At 58.6% G+C, this 17,215-nt stretch overlaps 2 protein-coding genes across 3 annotated transcripts; one reads left to right on the top strand and one right to left on the bottom strand.

Annotated features, from left to right (window-relative positions):
• Positions 1 to 130: 130 nt before the first annotated feature.
• Positions 131 to 5,372, bottom strand: MTX1 (metaxin 1). Of its 2 annotated transcripts, none has more exons than XM_084866876.1 (8): positions 5,238 to 5,372; positions 3,914 to 3,983; positions 3,700 to 3,779; positions 1,670 to 1,762; positions 1,312 to 1,494; positions 1,114 to 1,190; positions 564 to 718; positions 131 to 466 (listed from the first exon to the last, which is right to left on the bottom strand). In XM_084866876.1, the coding sequence occupies exons 1-8, from the start codon at positions 5,316 to 5,318 to the stop codon at positions 252 to 254; spliced, it is 954 nt and encodes a 317-aa protein (XP_084723002.1). In that variant the 5' UTR covers positions 5,319 to 5,372; the 3' UTR covers positions 131 to 251. The 2 variants fall into 2 exon arrangements, with proteins under 2 accessions (XP_084723002.1, XP_084723001.1); XM_084866875.1 differs by having other exon boundaries at positions 5,244 to 5,352.
• Positions 5,373 to 6,382: 1,010 nt separating this feature from the next.
• THBS3 (thrombospondin 3) lies at positions 6,383 to 17,179 on the top strand. Its single transcript, XM_084866749.1, has 23 exons — positions 6,383 to 6,716; positions 7,768 to 7,974; positions 8,507 to 8,763; positions 8,865 to 8,967; positions 10,028 to 10,054; positions 10,265 to 10,347; positions 10,433 to 10,484; positions 10,610 to 10,758; positions 11,089 to 11,229; positions 11,431 to 11,508; positions 11,869 to 12,021; positions 12,236 to 12,346; positions 12,441 to 12,548; positions 12,858 to 13,017; positions 13,333 to 13,451; positions 13,569 to 13,621; positions 14,131 to 14,324; positions 14,669 to 14,847; positions 14,958 to 15,006; positions 15,176 to 15,372; positions 15,607 to 15,779; positions 16,655 to 16,794; positions 16,877 to 17,179. The coding sequence occupies exons 1-23, from the start codon at positions 6,638 to 6,640 to the stop codon at positions 16,933 to 16,935; spliced, it is 2,871 nt and encodes a 956-aa protein (XP_084722875.1). The 5' UTR covers positions 6,383 to 6,637; the 3' UTR covers positions 16,936 to 17,179.
• The last annotated feature ends 36 nt before the right edge of the window (positions 17,180 to 17,215 follow it).

Here is a 17,215-nt window from a genome sequence, read left to right as displayed (position 1 = left end):
TGAGGACTGTTTGTCTTTCCTGGAGATGCAGACCTGGGTCCTTGCGGGAGCAATGTCAGCATCAGGACCAAGCAGCTCAGAAGCCAAGGACCCAGATGGCCCTGACAGGACAGAATGTCTGATCCCAGCGAATGTGAGCAGGTTTATTTTCAGGGGGACACCCCATTACTGGCTGTACCGACAACGGGGAGACACAGGGACCTTGGAATGCTTGAGAGTAGAAAAGTCAGTCCTGGGAGCATGAGGACAAATCATTCCTCCTCCTCTTCCTCAGCCATGCTCAGGGCCCCCGGCCCGGGGGTCCGGGCAGGTGTTGCCCGCTGGATAGAGACAATGCCACTGAGCAAGGCGTAGCCCACCATGGCTGCCAGCCCCACCAGCACGGACAGGACCTGGGTCCGGCGCCGGTACGGCTCCTCCTCCGTCTCTGGGCCCACGGGCGTCTGGCGTGGAGGTAGCACCTCAGCTGAGGGGGAAGGAAGGAAGGTGGGCAGGGAGCTCGCTCCTGGACCCCTGCCCACTCTCCCCAGAGCCACAACCACCTGCCTCCATCTGCTCCTTACCTCCATCCCAGGGGAAGTAGAGGCTGAGGATGTGGGTGCAGTAGGCACAGAGGTTGTGCAGCCCCCGAAGGTGGGCCTGCAGCTTCCCGCTGGGCAGCTTCACCTGCAGCAGCAGGACCAGGTGGCTAAAGACAAAGGCGTCCAGGGAGGCAGGGCTGAGGCAGAGAGAGAGGGGTGAGATGGAGGAGGACGGCTTTGGCAGAGGGGGCAGAGATGAAGTCGGAGAGGTGGCTCTGGGGAGGAGAGGACACACCTTTCTGGGTCTCGAGTGTCGAGGGCCCCTAGGTGGCGCCAGCCTGGCCCTGAATGGGACTCTAGCCCAGGGCTGCATAAAGGGCACATTGAGTGCCCCACTGCCCTGCAGGCTCCTGTGCCTGGCAGCCCTCCCAACCTCCTGTACCCGAGGCAACTCCCAGCCCCGCTGTCACCAGACCCGGTGTCTGTCCCGAGGGCTTCTCGTCCAAAGCTGAGCCCACCCAGGCCCCTGTGGCTACATCAAAACCCGCATCTTCTTCCAAGCCACCTCCTACTCCCCCGGGGTCAGACTCACGCGTCTCCAAAGAAGAATTTCTGAGAGCCCAGGCGCTGGGAGAGGAGGGTCAGGCATTCCCGAGCGTCCTGGTACAGCTGCAGGGAGGACACAGGGAGCCGAGGCTGCGGGCGCTGTGCCACCTCCCCTCCTGGGCAGTCCCATGCCTGCCATCGGCCATGGGGCTTCTCTCGTACAAGCACCCTACCCCAGAGGTACCTCCTTCTCCAGCTCTTCCTCGTTCTCAGGCCTGTGCTCCCCACACAGCAGCTGGAGCCGCTCTATGTGCTGCCGCTGCATGCGGCCAGGCAGGAAGAAGTTGAGGGGGAAGGGCATGGCCTCTGCATACCACTTCCGGGTCACCTCCACATAGTTCTTGGCGTCTATCCAAAACGTATGGATCTGGACGGGCACACAGGAAGGACGGGGTAGGTCTGAGCCAGTGCCCCTGCCAGACTCGGTGGGCTGCTGATCCCCAGGCTGCTCCAAGGCTGGAGGGGTGAGGTGAGGGGTTTGGGTGCGTGTCCCCGGCCCTCCCCCGCTGGCCACACACCCGGGGAGGTCCGGGCACACTCACCAGCACCGGGAGCAGCTTCTCCTCCAGCAGAGACATGAAGGCTAAGGTGTCGGCCCCTTGCCGGGCAGACAGGTCATAGTCAGCATTGTACTTCTGAGGAGGAAATGCCCCCCATGAGCTGGCGCTGGGGGAGTGCAGGGCCCTTCCCGGGAGCATCCTGCCTGGCACCACCACTGGCCTCTGAGCGTAGCAGACGGAGAGAGAGGAGTTCCTCCTGCTGAGGCCCCGGGGCCTGGGCACAGCCAGGAGCCTGTTTCTGTTGGCGGACAGCCTGGGCCTTGGAGCCTGCTGGCCGTCAAGATCCCGTGCCCATTGGGGAAGGAAAGGAGGCCCAGCCGCAAACCAGGAGCAGCTCCCAGACTTTCCACGGAAAGGTGGCAACATGCCTGCTGACAGCAACTTTCTAACAGTAACTCCTGCAGTGCAGGCACCGCAAAGCTAACAGAGTGAGCTCAGAGGCAGGCTGGGCCGCCATCCACGCCTCAGAACGAGGGAACGCCATCCTCCTGCTCCTGGACCCGTGGGCCCAGGGCCCCCGGCTGCCTCTCTCAATGCCCGGCTCTTGGCTATGTCCTCTATTTCATTCCATGGCCCAGGCGCCGCCACCACCACACATTCCAACCGGACCCCCAGGTCTCAGGCCGCCTCATCTTCCTAGGCTCCAGTGTCTGTTGCTTAGCAACCCCCTCCACATTTTTGAGTAAACTCTGGCCCCAAATAACCTTCTGAGCATGATCCTTCAATCCCTCTGAGCCTCACTTTCTTCCCTGTGGAATGGGGGTACTGATCTCTTTCTCTCAATGTGGCTATTATGAGGAAACTCTGAGAACTGGAAAAGGTGTGCTCACACATCAGGCAACATGGCTGTGACCCAGTGCCTGCCAGGAACTCTGGCTTTTATCTGGATCCCCTCTCTACATGCTTCTCAAGCCCCCATTAATTCCCCAGCTCCTTAGTATTTGGGAAAGTAGAAATGGAGAAGAGGGTCCCACTTCTGTATTCCTCCCCTCCCCTTTTCAAAGATATATTTTTATTGATTTCAGAGAGGAAGGGAGAGGGAGAGAGAGTCACTGATCGGCTGCCTCCTGCACGCCCACCACTGGGGATTGAACCTACAACCCGGGCATGTGCCCTTGACCGGAATTGAACCTGGAACCTTTCAGTCCGCAGGCTGACCCCTATCCACTGAGCCAAACCAGCTAGGGTGTGTTCCTTTTTTTGATCAGACCATGAAAACTAAACCCTTGGAAAGCACCCTGGCTCAGCCCCCTGGTTTTACAAATAAGGAGCTTAGCATGGAACAGACTGTCCAGTCTCAGAGGAAAGGCGGGGGTTATATGGGAAGAGATTAACGAAAGAACATGTATGTATACGCATAACCCCTGGACACAGACAATAGGGTGGTGGAGGCCTGGGGCAGGGCAGGCTATAAGGGGTCAATGGGAGAAAAAAGAGGACGTATGTAATCCTTTCAAGGAGGAAGGTAAAAAATAAGGAGCTTGGGGCCCTGACACATTAAGCGACATGCCCAGGTCACTCGGTCTAGGAGAGTGAGGAACAAGGCTTGAGTCTCCCCATTCTTGTATACTCTTCCAACTTCCCACCTGGCTCTAACCCTTGTCTACCCTGCGTTCCATATCCCGCCTGACCTGCTCCCTGAGAAATGGGCGATGGCCCTTCGAAATCCCTCTCTGGTCTCACTTTCAAGGGTCTCCCCTTAGCCAGCTGCTCTCTTCCAGCCTCCTTTCCCGCCCTCGTGTCATCAGCCTGTTCATCTCTCTCTCTGCTCAGCAGGCAGAAGGCACTGTGCCTCCAGATGCCCCAAAGTGCCCCAGCGTAATCTCTGGCCTACTTACTGCATCATACCAACACTGTGTGTGTGTGTGTGTGTGTGTCCCGCCATCACACTGTTCCTTGAAGCTCTGGGTCCCCTGCATCTAGCCTGGCCTATCCCTGGGCCTCAATAAATGCGTGTTGCACTGAACTGACTGAACGTTTCTCACGAGCAGTTCCCCTCGCCAGCCGCCTACCTCTTTCCGAAGGTGGGTGATGATCTTGTGTGGCGCCGAGACGACCTCTCCGTGACCGGTCCGAAGGGCAGGCAGCGTTCCTGACACCGAGAAAGAAGTACGCCCACCAGACCCTTAGCTACCTGCCCTTCCGTATTTGGACCACATTCCAGTCTGTCTCCCGCTTCTCCCTCTGTACCCCCTTCCCCGCCCCCCGCCCAGGGACACCGGGTACCTGAAGGGCTCCGCCAGGGGTTGGAGATCTTGTGCACCTTGAGTGGGGCACCCGTGAACCTGGCATAGGTCTGCAGAAGGAAGCAGAAGGCAGGGAGGCCAGAGACATGGCCCCCACAGGGGAATCAAGAAGAGGAAACGTGTATTGAATACCTTTAATGCTATGATCTATGTTTAGTACTTCACACACACACACACACACACACACACACAGGACATTACTTCACAATGGGCAACACAGGGCTCAGAGATGATTGACAGATCCATGATTACCAGTCAGCTAGGGAAATCCTTTCATCTCCTCTCCTACAATCTGCCTGGCGAACATTTATCCTCAGAAGTGTGTTCTAACCAGTATATCCCTTTTCTTGGAAAAACTGACCAAGCACTTTTTTGTTGTTCATTTTCACCCAAGGATATCTCCCCCCCCCCCCCCCCATTGATTTTTAGAAAGAGTGGAAGGGAGGGAGAAAGAGAGAGAGAAACATGGATGGGAGACATTGACCGGTTGCCTCCCCAACTGAATCCGTGACCCTTCAGTCCACAGGTCCACACGCTAACTTCTGAGCCAAACCGGCTAGGGCCGACCATGCCCCTTCTAGGCAACCTCTGTGGCCTGTTCTTACTTATACCTTAGCACCGGAACATTTTATTAGTTATTTGCTGACATGTCTTCCTTTCTATAAGCAACCACAAGGCGGGGGGACCAAGTCTTACTTGTTTTGCATGCCAATGTCTGGTACTCGGAAGAGGCCTCATACACGCTTATTAAATGAAGGAGTGAATGAGTAAAATGAACTAGTCTGACTCCAAAGCTCTTTCTGCGGGGCCTGGCTGTGGGCCCTTTGGTCCAATAAACAATAAGAGCAATCAATGCTGTGTGGTGAGGAGGAGGAAAAGGAGGGAAGGGAGGAATAGGAGGGAAAGGAGGAGAGGGAGGAGGAGGAGGAAGGGAGGGAGGGGGAGGAGAGGCTGAGAAGGTAGGAACACCACGCCTGAGAACCCGGAGGCTGCTCAGCTCCGGTCAACAAGGCCATGAAGAATCCACCCAGAGAGAAGTGATCGCCCCAAGGTCACTCAGCCGGCAAATGGATGAGCGAGGGCGGAAACCCATTTCTCGAGCCCTCGGCCAGGCCTCTCTTTACGGCCACACAAAAGCCAGGCTGCTCAGACATAGGGCACCGGGCCCATGGCGGACCGGCACGCCCTTCGGCTGCCTCAGTTTCTCCCGCTTCGCCGGTGCTGAGGAGCCCTGGCAAAACCCGGGCGATCGGCTAGTCAGGGCCCCCTCCCGAGTGCTCCAGGGCGCCAGCACCAGCCCTCACCAGTACCGCCAGGCTGTCCAGGTCCACGGACGGCAGCCCCCAGCCCCCCGACCAGCAGAACAGCTCCATGGGCGCCGCCATCTTGCCCGCCCTCTGGCCCGGAAGCACTTCCCCCCGCGCCTCGACCCGCCCCCCGCCGCCGCCGCCGCCGCCGCCGCCGCCGGGTCGCTGGAGGCCGAGGGCTGAGGGCGGCTCCGCGGGAGGTGCGGCTTCTGGTGGCCCGGGCGGCGGGGGCGGGGCTGAGGCCTCTGGGGAGGGCGGCCGCCGCCTGCTGCAGGGGCGGCTCCCAAAGCGGGGGGAAGGGCCCTCGAGAGTCGGGAAGCCCCGGCGGAGGGGATCCCCCAGCCCCCGAAGGAGTGGCCGGCCGGGGAGAAAGGGTCTCCAGCGCCTGGGCCGGCCCTGGGGGGGCGTCTCGCGGCTCTCCACGTGACCCGGACGGCTCAGGGCCCCTCAGGCCTCGGCCCTGAGCCGGGGCTGCGGGGGGGATCCCCCGAGGCGCATGTTTTCCACAGCGCGTTATGCTTGGAGCCCGCCCCGCGCCGCCTGTCGCCATGGAAACAAAACAGGGGCGGCGGCGGCCGCCGGAACGAGGCCGAGCGAGGGCCTGGGTGGGGGAGGGGAGGTGGGGCTGGCGCGCTGTTGCCTTGGCAACGGGACTGAGGCGCCCCTTCGCTTCATCCGGGTCATGGCCTGTCAGCCGGGACCCTCCCTCGGCGGCGTTCCCAGTCTGCCCCCTCCTCTCCTTTCCCTGGTCTGCGCCGTCCCTGATGTCCCTTTTTCCCGATTTCCTCACGCCGACCCCACTGACCACTGTTGTAGGTTTTCCCTCCAGTTCCTGCTGGAAGCCCCCGGGTTTCCTCAGGAATGAGGGCACATGGAGGTCCAGGCACGCGTCGGGGGGCCTGCACGCCAATGAAGGGCACTCGCCGGGTCAGAGCAGCACACTTCGTGCCCCGCGGGCATTCCCCGGGCACTAGAGCTCGTTTCCACACTCCCTTGGCTCCCTTCCATGCCAGCTGTGGAAGAATGCCCACCGTCGGGCAGGCGCTGCCCTGCCAGGGGTTTCTGCCTTCCAGAAAACAGTAGCATTTGGTAGTGGCCCCCAACCAGGAGGTGCCCGGAGGGAGGGAGAGAGGGAGGCGGCCAGCAAGAGCAGCGGACCTCGGAGCGGAGGAGCCCGGGAGGCCTCCGGGGCCGTCCCCAGGGCCCTGGCTCCTGGAGCTGGGGATGCCTCCAGGGTGATTGGCAGCTCTTTGTTTCAGCCCCCCCTCACCCGCCTGCTGCCCCCCCTGCAACTCCCCCTTCCAGTCCCTCCGCCCCCCGCCCCCCCTGCTCTCCCCGCCTAGCCTTTTCCCCTCCCAGCCGCCGGCCCGCCAGGGAGAGCGAGCCGGCTGAGCGGCATGGAGACACAGGAACTTCGGGGGGCCCTGGCTCTTCTTCTCCTTTGCACTTTGGCATCCGCCAGTCAGGACCTGCAGGGTAAGCCTGTCTCCATCCTCTCCCATCTCCCGCCTCCCCCCTCCCCCCGTTTGCCCTCAGCCTGGCAGCGGGGAACATGCGGGCAAGGGGAGAAGGGGAGCGTCCTGAAATTGAGCCAGAGCGAAGAAAAAGGTGCATTTTGGCCCCGTGGGAAGGAGTGGACACCGGAGGGTGGTAGGGGAGTGGGAACCGGCCAGAGTCAACGTGAGGCCAGGGCAGAGGACTCAGGGGCAGGATGCTAGCTAGGGCTGCCTGGCGGGGTTGGCGTCTGAGCATCCCCAGGCACCCCGGGATCTCGGAGAGCGGCGTGAACGTGGGTGCGCTGTGGTCCCCTAGGTTTCTTCATCCCCGAGGCTGCCGGCTGCCCAAGGACAGGGTGGGGGTTGGGACCCAGTGGCCTGGCCTCTGGCGGAGGTCTGGGGTGGGATGGGCCTGTGGGTGTGGGAGAGGTAGCCGAGGCGGATGACACAGGCACAGATTCTTCCCTGGCTGGAAGGGAAACCACAGATTGGCCAGAACACAGGAGGCAAGGGAGCCGGGTCCTGCGTTCTCCGAGGGAGCGCAGCCAGACAGTGGGAGGGTCGGCTCCTCAGTGGGCAGCTGTTCTCATCCAGGGCGAGCATGCGAGCCCCCAGGGAGGGAGGAGGGGCACTGGGGTGTAGAAGGAGCCAAAACCTGCTGTGGAAGAGGAGCTGCCTTCCAATTTTTGTGCGATGGGCACCAGGTGCTACTCCTGCCTGGAAATCAGCAGCGACTCCCTTGCGCCACCTGGTGGAGAAGTCTCAGATTTGTGGGACACTTTCTTGTTTCCAAATGAGCCTCAGGCCTGTGGATTCCCAGAGCGTGGCAGTAGGCAGTGTTGAAGGGAAGGAAGGAATAATATCTTGTCCTCTGATAGCAGCAAGGGTTGCATTTTGAGGTGACTAACTCAAAATGGGGGGCGGGGGTAGGCGGAGTGACGACGGATGCCCCACCCCTGAGGGCTCAGGGACTTGGGCAGGATTTATCATCTAACCCCATTCTCTGACCTTGATCATCCCTGCCTGGCCAGTGATCGACCTGCTGACTGTGGGCGAGTCCCGGCAGATGGTAGCTGTGGCAGAGAAGATCCGGACAGCCCTGCTCACTGCTGGGGACATCTACCTCCTGTCCACCTTCCGCCTGCCTCCTAAACAGGGTGGGGTCCTCTTCGGCCTCTACTCTCGCCAAGACAACACACGATGGCTGGAGGCCTCTGTTGTGGGCAAGATCAACAAAGGTGACTGGTGGGCATCTCCTTTCCTGCAGCAGTGACCCCCTTTGAGCACTCTCCCTTATCCCCATTCCCATATCCCTCTTAATTTTAATTGGGTTCCACTGGGGACCTTGGACTACCCGGCCGTGCCCAGGCACCAGGGCCACCTGGTATGGGGTACTTAGGAGACTCCCCAGAATGCCAGGTACCCAAACAATAGGGTAATCGGGTAAGGGCTGGTCTTTGTCGGGATGGAATGTTGTACCTGGGATGCCTGTGGGGAGGGGGAAGGCGTGACACTCCCGCAGCAGGGGTAGGGAGCGGTCCCTACATTCTTGGGATAGTGTGGTGGGTACAGAACCAGCTGTCACCTTGCAGGGACAGAGTGATCTGAAGCCACTGAAGACTAAGCAACTCCTAGTCTTTGAACCAATTTCCTAGCTGAGGAAGGGATAATAGAGACTAGAGATGTAGCATCCAGAAGAGTTGATCCGAGGCTCAACTGGGAGACGGGGGGTGGGGGCCAGAGCCCATACTGACCTCCCCTCCTGGGCAGTGCTGGTGCGGTACCAGCGGGAGGATGGCAAAGTCCACGCAGTGAACCTCCAGCAAGCAGGCCTGGCCGACGGGCGCACACACACGGCTCTCCTGCGACTCCGAGGCCCATCCCGCCCCAGCCCCGCTCTGCAGCTCTACGTGGACTGCAGACTAGGCGATCAGCATGCTGGTCTCCCGGCACTGGCCCCCATTCCTCCAGCGGAGGTCAATGGGCTGGAGATTAGGACTGGACAGAAGGCTTATTTGAGGATGCAGGTAAGGGGGAAGGAAGGGCCCTGGAGTTTCTGTGGAAACAGTTTGTACCAGTGCGAGGAGTTGGTCGGTCCTCCCACTCTGTTCTGCTTCTGTCCCCCCAGGGCTTCGTGGAATCTATGAAGATGATTCTAGGCGGGTCCATGGCCCGGGTCGGAGCCTTGAGTGAGTGTCCGTTCCAGGGGGACGAGTCCATCCACAGTGCAGGTAACAGTGACTTCCCTCAGCTGACCTCCTGGGCCCAGGTCACATTCTGTCGTCTTTGGTGACTCACCTTTTGACCTCACCCTTAACATTCGTTCCTTTGGTTCACTTATTCATGGTGCTCTAGCACTGTTACCCCAAATCTCCTTCACCTCTGACTGATCTCCAAACAATAAAGCCATACCAAAAGGTGTGGGTTAAAAGTCTCCCTGTTGTGATAAAAAGACAAGAAAAGAAAAGAAAAGAAAAGAAAAGAAAAGAAAAGAAAAGAAATAGCCCTATTTAGGTCAGAAAAATAAAATGATCCAATAGGAGAATAGAACTCTGATTGCTTGGTCTTGGTTTTGACTGAGATAAGGGTCTTGGGTCTTTTTTTAGCTCCCATTGGTGCTGTTTCTCTGAGCATTGCCCAGCTGTCTGGTCTCTCTGACAGGGATGCTCAGGGGCTCTCACCTAAAGAAAACACCCCATCTCCCACATATTCCAAAGACTGCTCTTGAGGGAGAAGCTTGGAGGGAGGAAATGGAATATATTGTGGCCCTGGTCTTGCTTTGGGCTACCCACTCGGATCACTTCTGCCACTCCCATGCCTGGGAACCAGAGAGATTTGGGTTTTGACTGACTGAGGCACCTCCCTCAGAGGGCCTCTCACCTGTGTAAAGGCTGGTATTGCTTGCCTGTCACCTCTGATCTCCACCATCTAACACCCCATATTCTTTTTTTTTTTTAAAAAATATATTTTATTGATTTTACACAGAGAGGAATTGAAAGGGACAGAGAGTTAGAAACGTTAATGAGAGAGAAACACCGACCAGCTGCCTCTTGCATAACCCCCACTGGGGATGTGCCCGCAACCAAGGTACATGCCCTTGACCGGAATCGAACCCGGGACCTTTCAGTCCGCAGGCCGATGCTCTATCCATTGAGCCAAACCGGTCCTGGCACACCCCATATTCTTATTCCAAGGCTCCAGACCTTTGTTTCCGTCCCTTTCCTTCTTCCTCTTCACCAGCCAGGCCCCTCTTTACAACTCTGTCCTCTGATTGTGTTTTCTTCTCTCTAGTGGCCAGCGCTCTTCACTCCATCCTCGGTGAGTAGGCCGTGAGGAGGTGGAAGGACATGAGCGTCCGGAGGAGGTCCTGGGCTTTGGCAGCTGCCTGAGACTAAGTCCTCTTCAGCCAGGAATGGCTTGGAGTTAAAGGTGGTGGGGGTAGCAGAGGCAGGAGCTGGCTTATTACCCAAAGAGGGACCAGGGCTGGTGCCCCAGTTCTGAGCCTCTCTGCATCCTGGGCCCTGACAGGGGAGCAGACCAAGGCACTGGTCACCCAACTCACCCTCTTCAACCAGATCCTGGTGGAGCTGCGGGATGATATCCGAGACCAGGTTGGAGCCGGTCAGCGAAGGGGAGCAGACTCTGAGGTGGGTGGCAAACGCTGAGAGCTGACCTCCCCATCCTTGTGTCCGCCAGGTGAAGGAGATGTCCCTGATCCGAAACACCATCATGGAGTGTCAGGTGTGCGGTGAGTGGGAGAGCAGGGGCGGGCTCCCGGTGGCATGGCTGTGCACCCCACCCCAGGGCCTGGGCCTCCAGGTCCGGGGATCGGAATGGTGACCTCTTCTGGCTCTGACCGTGCCCTCCCTGCAGGCTTCCATGAGCAGCGTTCCCACTGCAGCCCCAACCCCTGCTTCCGAGGCGTGGACTGCATGGAAGTATACGAGCACCCTGGCTACCGCTGTGGGCCCTGCCCGCCCGGCCTGCAGGGCAATGGCACCCACTGCACTGACGTCAATGAGGTGGGGAAGGGCGGGTCTGGGAGGACACAGAAAGCCGGGTGGTGAGGAGAGGCCCACGGAGCTGGGGAAATGCTGGTCTGAAGCAGAATTACCTGGTGGCCAGAGGCCAGCAAAGAAGTGTGAGAAGGAAGGTAGAAAGCCTGAGACAAAGGCTGAAGGACCACACAGGGAAGGGGTTGGGGGAGGGGGAGCTTGAGATGGCTAGTTGGCAGGGAACCCAGAGGGAGGCACAACCATGTTGGGTGGGAGGGGCTGCAAATGGGACACCGGGAGCAGTGGTCCCAGGACCACAGGAGGGGCCTGACTTCTTCCTTCTCACCTGGTCCGCAGTGCGCTCATGCTGACCCCTGCTTCCCGGGCTCCAGCTGCATCAACACTATGCCTGGTTTCCACTGCGAGGCCTGTCCTCGAGGCTACAAAGGCACGCGGGTGTCTGGTGTGGGCATCGACTATGCCCGAGCCAGCAAGCAGGTCAGGTTGGGTGGAGTGTGAACAAGGGAGCTGGGCCTTGTAGGGGCCAGCGGTTTCTGGGTCGGCCACGGGGCTCCTGACTCATCTGCTGGCTTAGCATTGGTTTGGGGTCAGTGCTCACCGTTAAGGCCACACCAGTGCCCTCCCCTGTATGAGGAGACCTCCCACAGGTCTGGTTCTACCCAGAGTCTGCCCCTTCAGGTCTGCAACGATGTTGATGAATGCAATGATGGGAACAATGGTGGCTGTGACCCAAACTCCATCTGCACCAATACAGTGGTGAGCCGAGTACCCTGAGTGTGTCTGGGGTGGTGGGAATGGGCAACCCCCTCTTCAGACTTCCTGCCTCCCCTCCTCTTTCCCCGGGCACTACACATAGTTGGTGTTCTTCATGGCCCTGGTTTTGCCCCTCACTAGCCATGACCTTTAGCAAGTTATTTACCTTTTCTGAGCCTCACGTTCCTTGCTTGAAAAGTGGAGCTGTTATCTACTTAGAAAGGTTGTCAGGAGAACCTGAGATCATTGATAGACCTGGCATATGGCTGCGTGCCCATCCTACACCCTTCAGGTGGCACAGCGCCGGTCCTGGGTGCCTGGTAGGCTGCCCCCTTTCCTGAGACTGTGTTTCCCTCCTCTTAGGGCTCTTTCAAGTGTGGTCCCTGTCGCCAGGGATTCCTGGGCAACCAAAGCCAGGGCTGCTTTCCAGCGCGGACCTGCCACAGCCCCGCCCACAGCCCCTGCCATGTCCACGCGCACTGCCTCTTTGAACGCAACGGCGCGGTGTCCTGCTCGGTGAGCGGGGCCTGAGGCTTAGCAGGAAAAGGCAGACCTGGGGATGGGGTGCAGCTGGTGAACATGCTGAGGGATTGGCACGAGGACCTTCATGGGAAAGGGAAGGTGGCCTGGGCCCAGGAACTGGGTGGTGGGAATAGAGCTTGAGGCAGGGGAAAGGGTGGGCTTGGGGGAGCCAGCCGACTGCTAACTCCCCCCCTTTGTGTCGCCCCAGTGTAACGTGGGCTGGGCCGGGAACGGGAACGTGTGTGGGCCTGACACCGACATCGATGGCTACCCGGATCAGGCGCTGCCCTGCATGGACAACAACAAGCACTGCAAACAGGTGCCGCTGCAGTGCTGGCGGGCGCGGGAGCAGGGTGGGCGCCCCAGGCTGGGGCAGCCAGAGCTCGTCCATCCATGTCCTCTCTGACCTTTAGGACAACTGCCTTTTGACACCTAACTCCGGGCAGGAAGATGCTGATAATGATGGCGTGGGGGACCAGTGTGATGATGACGCTGATGGGGACGGGATCAAGAACGTTGAGGTGGCTCCCAGACATTCTGTTCCTCCTAGTCCTATACTTTCCTCCCTGTCTCTGTTGCCTGGTCCCCTAACCCTGCTCCCCCTCCCTCTGCCCCCTGGCAGCTCTGCAGGGAGGGCTCTAGTACTACCAATTAGGGAGGCATAGCCTGGTGCCAAGGACTAGGTGGACTGCCTAGAGGTTGGGTGGGGGGGACTGCACCAAGCAGGTGAACCATCACAGGACTGGTGATCGTAGACCAGTACAGGGACATGGTGGGTGCTAGGTGGCCAGTGGTTTGAGGGAGGCCTGACTCTTTCCTTCCCACCCCAGGACAATTGCCGGCTGTTCCCCAACAAGGACCAGCAAAACTCAGATACAGATTCCTTTGGTGACGCCTGTGACAACTGCCCCAACGTCCCCAACAATGACCAGAAGGACACAGATGGCAATGGGGAAGGGGATGCCTGTGACAACGACGTGGATGGGGATGGTCAGGCCTGGGCTGAGGGGGTGGGGCACCTGTGAGAGTTGGGATACCGTGGGAATTAAGCAGAGAGACTAGGAAGTCTGAGAATTGGGGGAGGGTGTTCTTATGAAAGTCAGCCTGGGTGACTTCCTACGGCAGATGTCAATGGGAATGTAAGGTAGGGGGTAGGGTTAGGCAAGGAGAGAGCAGGCAAGAGCGTCAGACAAGATATAGGCAGATTTCCTGAGTAGCCATCCTCTGGATGGGAGACAAAGCTCAGGGCTTTTACCAACTACAATAGGAGAGTGTGACCACCTTTGCCATCCCCATGTCTTCTAGGCATCCCCAATGGGCTGGACAATTGCCCTAAAGTCCCCAACCCCCTACAGACAGACAGGGATGAGGATGGTGTGGGAGATGCTTGTGACAGCTGCCCTGAAATGAGCAATCCTACCCAGGTACAGGGGAATGGAGACGGCAGGGGAGGGGTGGGGACCAATGGGAGATGGGAAGTGGTCAGGTCACCCTCTTCAGGTATCAAGAGGAGGTGGTGAGAGCAGTCCCCTCTCTCTCAGACAGATGCAGACAGTGACCTGGTGGGGGATGTCTGTGACACCAATGAAGACAGGTAGGGTTCTGGCCAAGAGATAAAAGATCTTACAGGAGCCGGGACCGGTTTGGCTCAATGGATAGAGCTTGGGGACTAAAGGGTCCCGGGTTCGATTCCGGTCAAGGGCATGAACCTTGGTTGCGGGCATATCCCCAGTAGGGGGTGTGCAAGAGGCAGCTGATCGATGACTTTCTCTCATCGATGTTTCTAACTCTCTCTCTCCCTCTCTGTACAAAATCGATAAAATATATATATAAAAAAAAAAAAAAAGATCTTACCTAACTTTTTCCCCGTATATTCTCAATTCTGTGGTTTAGCCCCAAATTCTCCACTGCTGCTGAACAGGAAGTTATTCCTGTGGTCTGTCCTTCTTTTCTACTTCTGGACCTTCACCTCACCTGGCTGACTGTAAGGGGTCTGGCTGAACAGAGGGTGCACCTCATACCTCAGAGAGGATCCTAAGCAGGATACAAGGGGAGGATGTGGTACCTTTAGAGCTTTTATTTGGTGCCTCTTCTTCTGGGCAGCGATGGAGATGGACATCAGGACACCAAAGACAACTGCCCACAACTACCCAATAGTTCCCAGCTGGACTCAGACAACGACGGGCTCGGAGATGAGTGTGATGGGGACGATGACAATGATGGGGTCCCAGATTATGTGCCTCCTGGTCCTGATAACTGTCGCCTGGTACCCAATCCCAATCAGAAGGACTCAGACGGTAAGGCTAGGGTCCCAGAGGATGGAGTGGTGTGGGCTTTGCCCGTGGAGAGGTGGCAGACTTGCTGGGGAGTTAGAAAGGGCAGGGTGGGGAGAGAGTCAAGAATGCAAGACCTACCCTAGCTGGTTTGGCTCAGTGGATAGGGCGTCGGGTTGAGAACTGAAGGGTCCCAGGTTCAATCCCAGTCAAGGGCACATACCTAGGCTGCGAGCTTGATCCCCAGTGCAGGGCATGGAGGAGGCAGCCGATCAGTGATTCTCTCTCATCACTGAAGTTTCAGGTGGTAGTGTTAGCTGGTGGCAGTGGCCACGGCATTCCTGAGTGCCTAGCTCCACTCTTCCCAGGCAATGGCATTGGCGATGTGTGTGAGGATGACTTTGACAATGATGCGGTGGTCGACCCCCTGGATGTGTGCCCTGAAAGTGCGGAGGTAACACTCACAGACTTTCGGGCCTATCAGACCGTCGTCTTGGACCCTGAAGGGGATGCTCAGATTGATCCAAACTGGGTCGTGCTCAACCAGGTACCAGGGCAGTGGGCTGGGTGGGTGCTGTCAGACCAAACCCCCGGGCAGGGCCCAGGTGGGGTAGCGCACCTGGATCAGGTCTGTCTTCTTTATTTGCCCATCACCAGGGCATGGAAATCGTTCAGACCATGAACAGTGACCCTGGCCTGGCAGTTGGTATGTGAGGGATACCCAGTTCCATGCCTTCCAAATAGAGGAATCTGACAGGGGCAGAGGGTGGGAACAAGCTGGCCACATACAGCAGGCATCCCTTCCCATCCCCGGTGCACAATGGGCCACTAGTAGCTTTGCTGCCCTGATCCTGACCCCCACCTTCACCCCCCAGGATACACAGCCTTCAACGGCGTGGACTTTGAAGGCACCTTCCATGTGAACACCGTCACCGATGACGACTACGCAGGCTTCCTCTTCAGCTACCAGGACAGCGGCCGCTTCTACGTGGTCATGTGGAAGCAGACGGAGCAGACCTACTGGCAGGCCACGCCCTTCCGGGCTGTTGCCCAGCCTGGGCTGCAGCTCAAGGTCCCACAGCTGCCCAGACTCCCCAGTCCCAGGACCCTTTCCCCAAACCTCTCCCCCTTCCTGAGTGGGAACCCTCGTACTCAGACGCTGGGTCTGGGGTTGGCTCCCGGGGCTTCAGAACCTTCTCCTGACCACCTGGACTTCCTTTCCCACCCGTACTCACCAACCTGTTGCCTCCGCCCGCGTTTGGCTCCTGCCTGTGGTTGACCCACTGTCTTTGCCAATGCCCTTCAGGCAGTGACGTCAGTGTCTGGCCCCGGTGAGCACCTCCGGAATGCCTTGTGGCACACTGGCCACACCCCCGATCAGGTACGACTGCTGTGGACTGACCCACGGAACGTGGGCTGGCGTGACAAGACCTCCTACCGCTGGCAGCTGCTGCACCGGCCTCAAGTTGGCTACATTCGGTGAGGGGACAGGCTGAGCCCTCCTGAGGGACCCCAGGCTCAGCCTTTCCTTCCCTTTTAGCTGGGACTCACCAGTGACCCCTCTGCTCAGTGCCGTGGTGCCGTGGGCCCAGACTGGGACCACTTCTCTCCATCTCCTCTCTCACCAGTCACGCCGCCTCAGCCCTGCCTTCTTCCTAGCATCAGGCAGCCTGGGCTCTGGTGCCGCTGAGGACTGGCAGTGGTGGGCAAGTCCTTCCTGTTCGGTGCTCCCTTTGCCCTCAGTCAGACGAGGGCATCTCTGGGAGCCTCCAGAGCCCGGGCCGGTCTGTGCAGAGGCACCTCACCTCCAGCCCTTTCCCTGGGCAGCCCCGAACCTGCCTCCTCAAGGCGGCTGGCCTCATTTACAGAAATGCAAACCAAGCCCCAGACTTCACAGCAGAGCTGGGGCCTCGTGGTTCAGCACTTTGTCTACGAACGCATTTCCTAGTTGGTGGGGATGACAGGGAAGGGAGAGGAAATGGCCAAGAGCCCCGAGTCCAGACACTTGGGTTGGTTTCCCTTTAAGTTTCTTGGGGCTGTGGGGCGCCAGGGCAAGGGATAAGGGAGGGGTAGACCAGAGCCTGGGAAGCGGGTGACTTCACCCCCCAGCCCATTGTGTTCATCGTCATGGCAACCCAATCCTCGCTTGGAATGCGGCTGGTGCTTTGAGATGCAAAGGGGGCTGGACAAAGAGCCAGGGGCCCCAGGCCTGAGAAAAGCACCCCCTTCCCTCCCTTTCCTTCCTCCTCTCAGGCCTGGTGAGCTAAGGGGGGCTGGGGATGAGCAGGGCCCCAGCATGGTGGCACAGTGCCCACTGGTACCCTGGCACCAACAGAAACCCCTATCCTGGACAGAGTGAAGCTCTATGAGGGTCCCCAGCTAGTGGCGGATTCTGGGGTGATCATTGACACATCCATGCGAGGGGGGCGTCTTGGTGTATTCTGCTTCTCCCAAGAAAACATCATTTGGTCCAATCTCCAGTATCGATGCAATGGTGAGGCTCTATACCCACGTCAGCCTGACCTCTCATGCCCTCATGGGAAGTCACATCCTTGACTTTGTTTCTCCTTCCTCAGACACAGTTCCCGAGGACTTTGAGCCATTCCGGAGGCAGCTGCTCCTTGGAAGAGTGTGAAGCGGTGGCTACCATATTCAAAATCCTGATTTTAGACCCTTTGGCCTTGGGATCCATCCCGGAGGCCCCCAGGTCTAATCTACAGCCCTTCAGCCAAATGCACCCCCTCCTCTGGCACCAATCAGTTCAGCCCCAGAGGAGTGGTGACTGTTGAGGAGATGGGAAGTTTTCAAGGGGCATTTCTCAGGCGCTAACCCCAGGAAAGATAATAGCATATTACCATAAAGTTCCAGTTGTTTTCTAAGCCAGTGCAGTTGCTTATTTTAGGGATTTTCCGGGG

This window comes from Pipistrellus hanaki (genome assembly GCF_964339955.1).
Source record: "Pipistrellus hanaki genome assembly, chromosome: 18".
Lineage (NCBI taxonomy): Eukaryota > Metazoa > Chordata > Mammalia > Chiroptera > Vespertilionidae > Pipistrellus > Pipistrellus hanaki.
This window is presented reverse-complemented; position numbering and strand designations above follow the sequence as displayed.

What these genes read in the sequence shown, in the direction of transcription:
- MTX1 (XM_084866876.1), bottom strand. Translation starts at nt 5,318, where the DNA reads ATGGCGGCGCCCATGGAGCTGTTCTGCTGGTCGGGGGGCTGGGGGCTG. An exon ending in CCCCTGGCGGAGCCCTTCAG is followed by an intron (nt 3,780 to 3,913) that starts GTACCCGGTGTC and finishes TCTCGGTGTCAG; the next exon opens with GAACGCTGCCTGCCCTTCGG. An exon ending in TCACCCACCTTCGGAAAGAG is followed by an intron (nt 1,763 to 3,699) that starts GTAGGCGGCTGG and finishes TTTCCTCCTCAG; the next exon opens with AAGTACAATGCTGACTATGA.
- THBS3 (XM_084866749.1), top strand. Translation starts at nt 6,638, where the DNA reads ATGGAGACACAGGAACTTCGGGGGGCCCTGGCTCTTCTTCTCCTTTGC. An exon ending in ACGGCGCGGTGTCCTGCTCG is followed by an intron (nt 12,022 to 12,235) that starts GTGAGCGGGGCC and finishes GTGTCGCCCCAG; the next exon opens with TGTAACGTGGGCTGGGCCGG. An exon ending in CAACGACGTGGATGGGGATG is followed by an intron (nt 13,018 to 13,332) that starts GTCAGGCCTGGG and finishes CATGTCTTCTAG; the next exon opens with GCATCCCCAATGGGCTGGAC.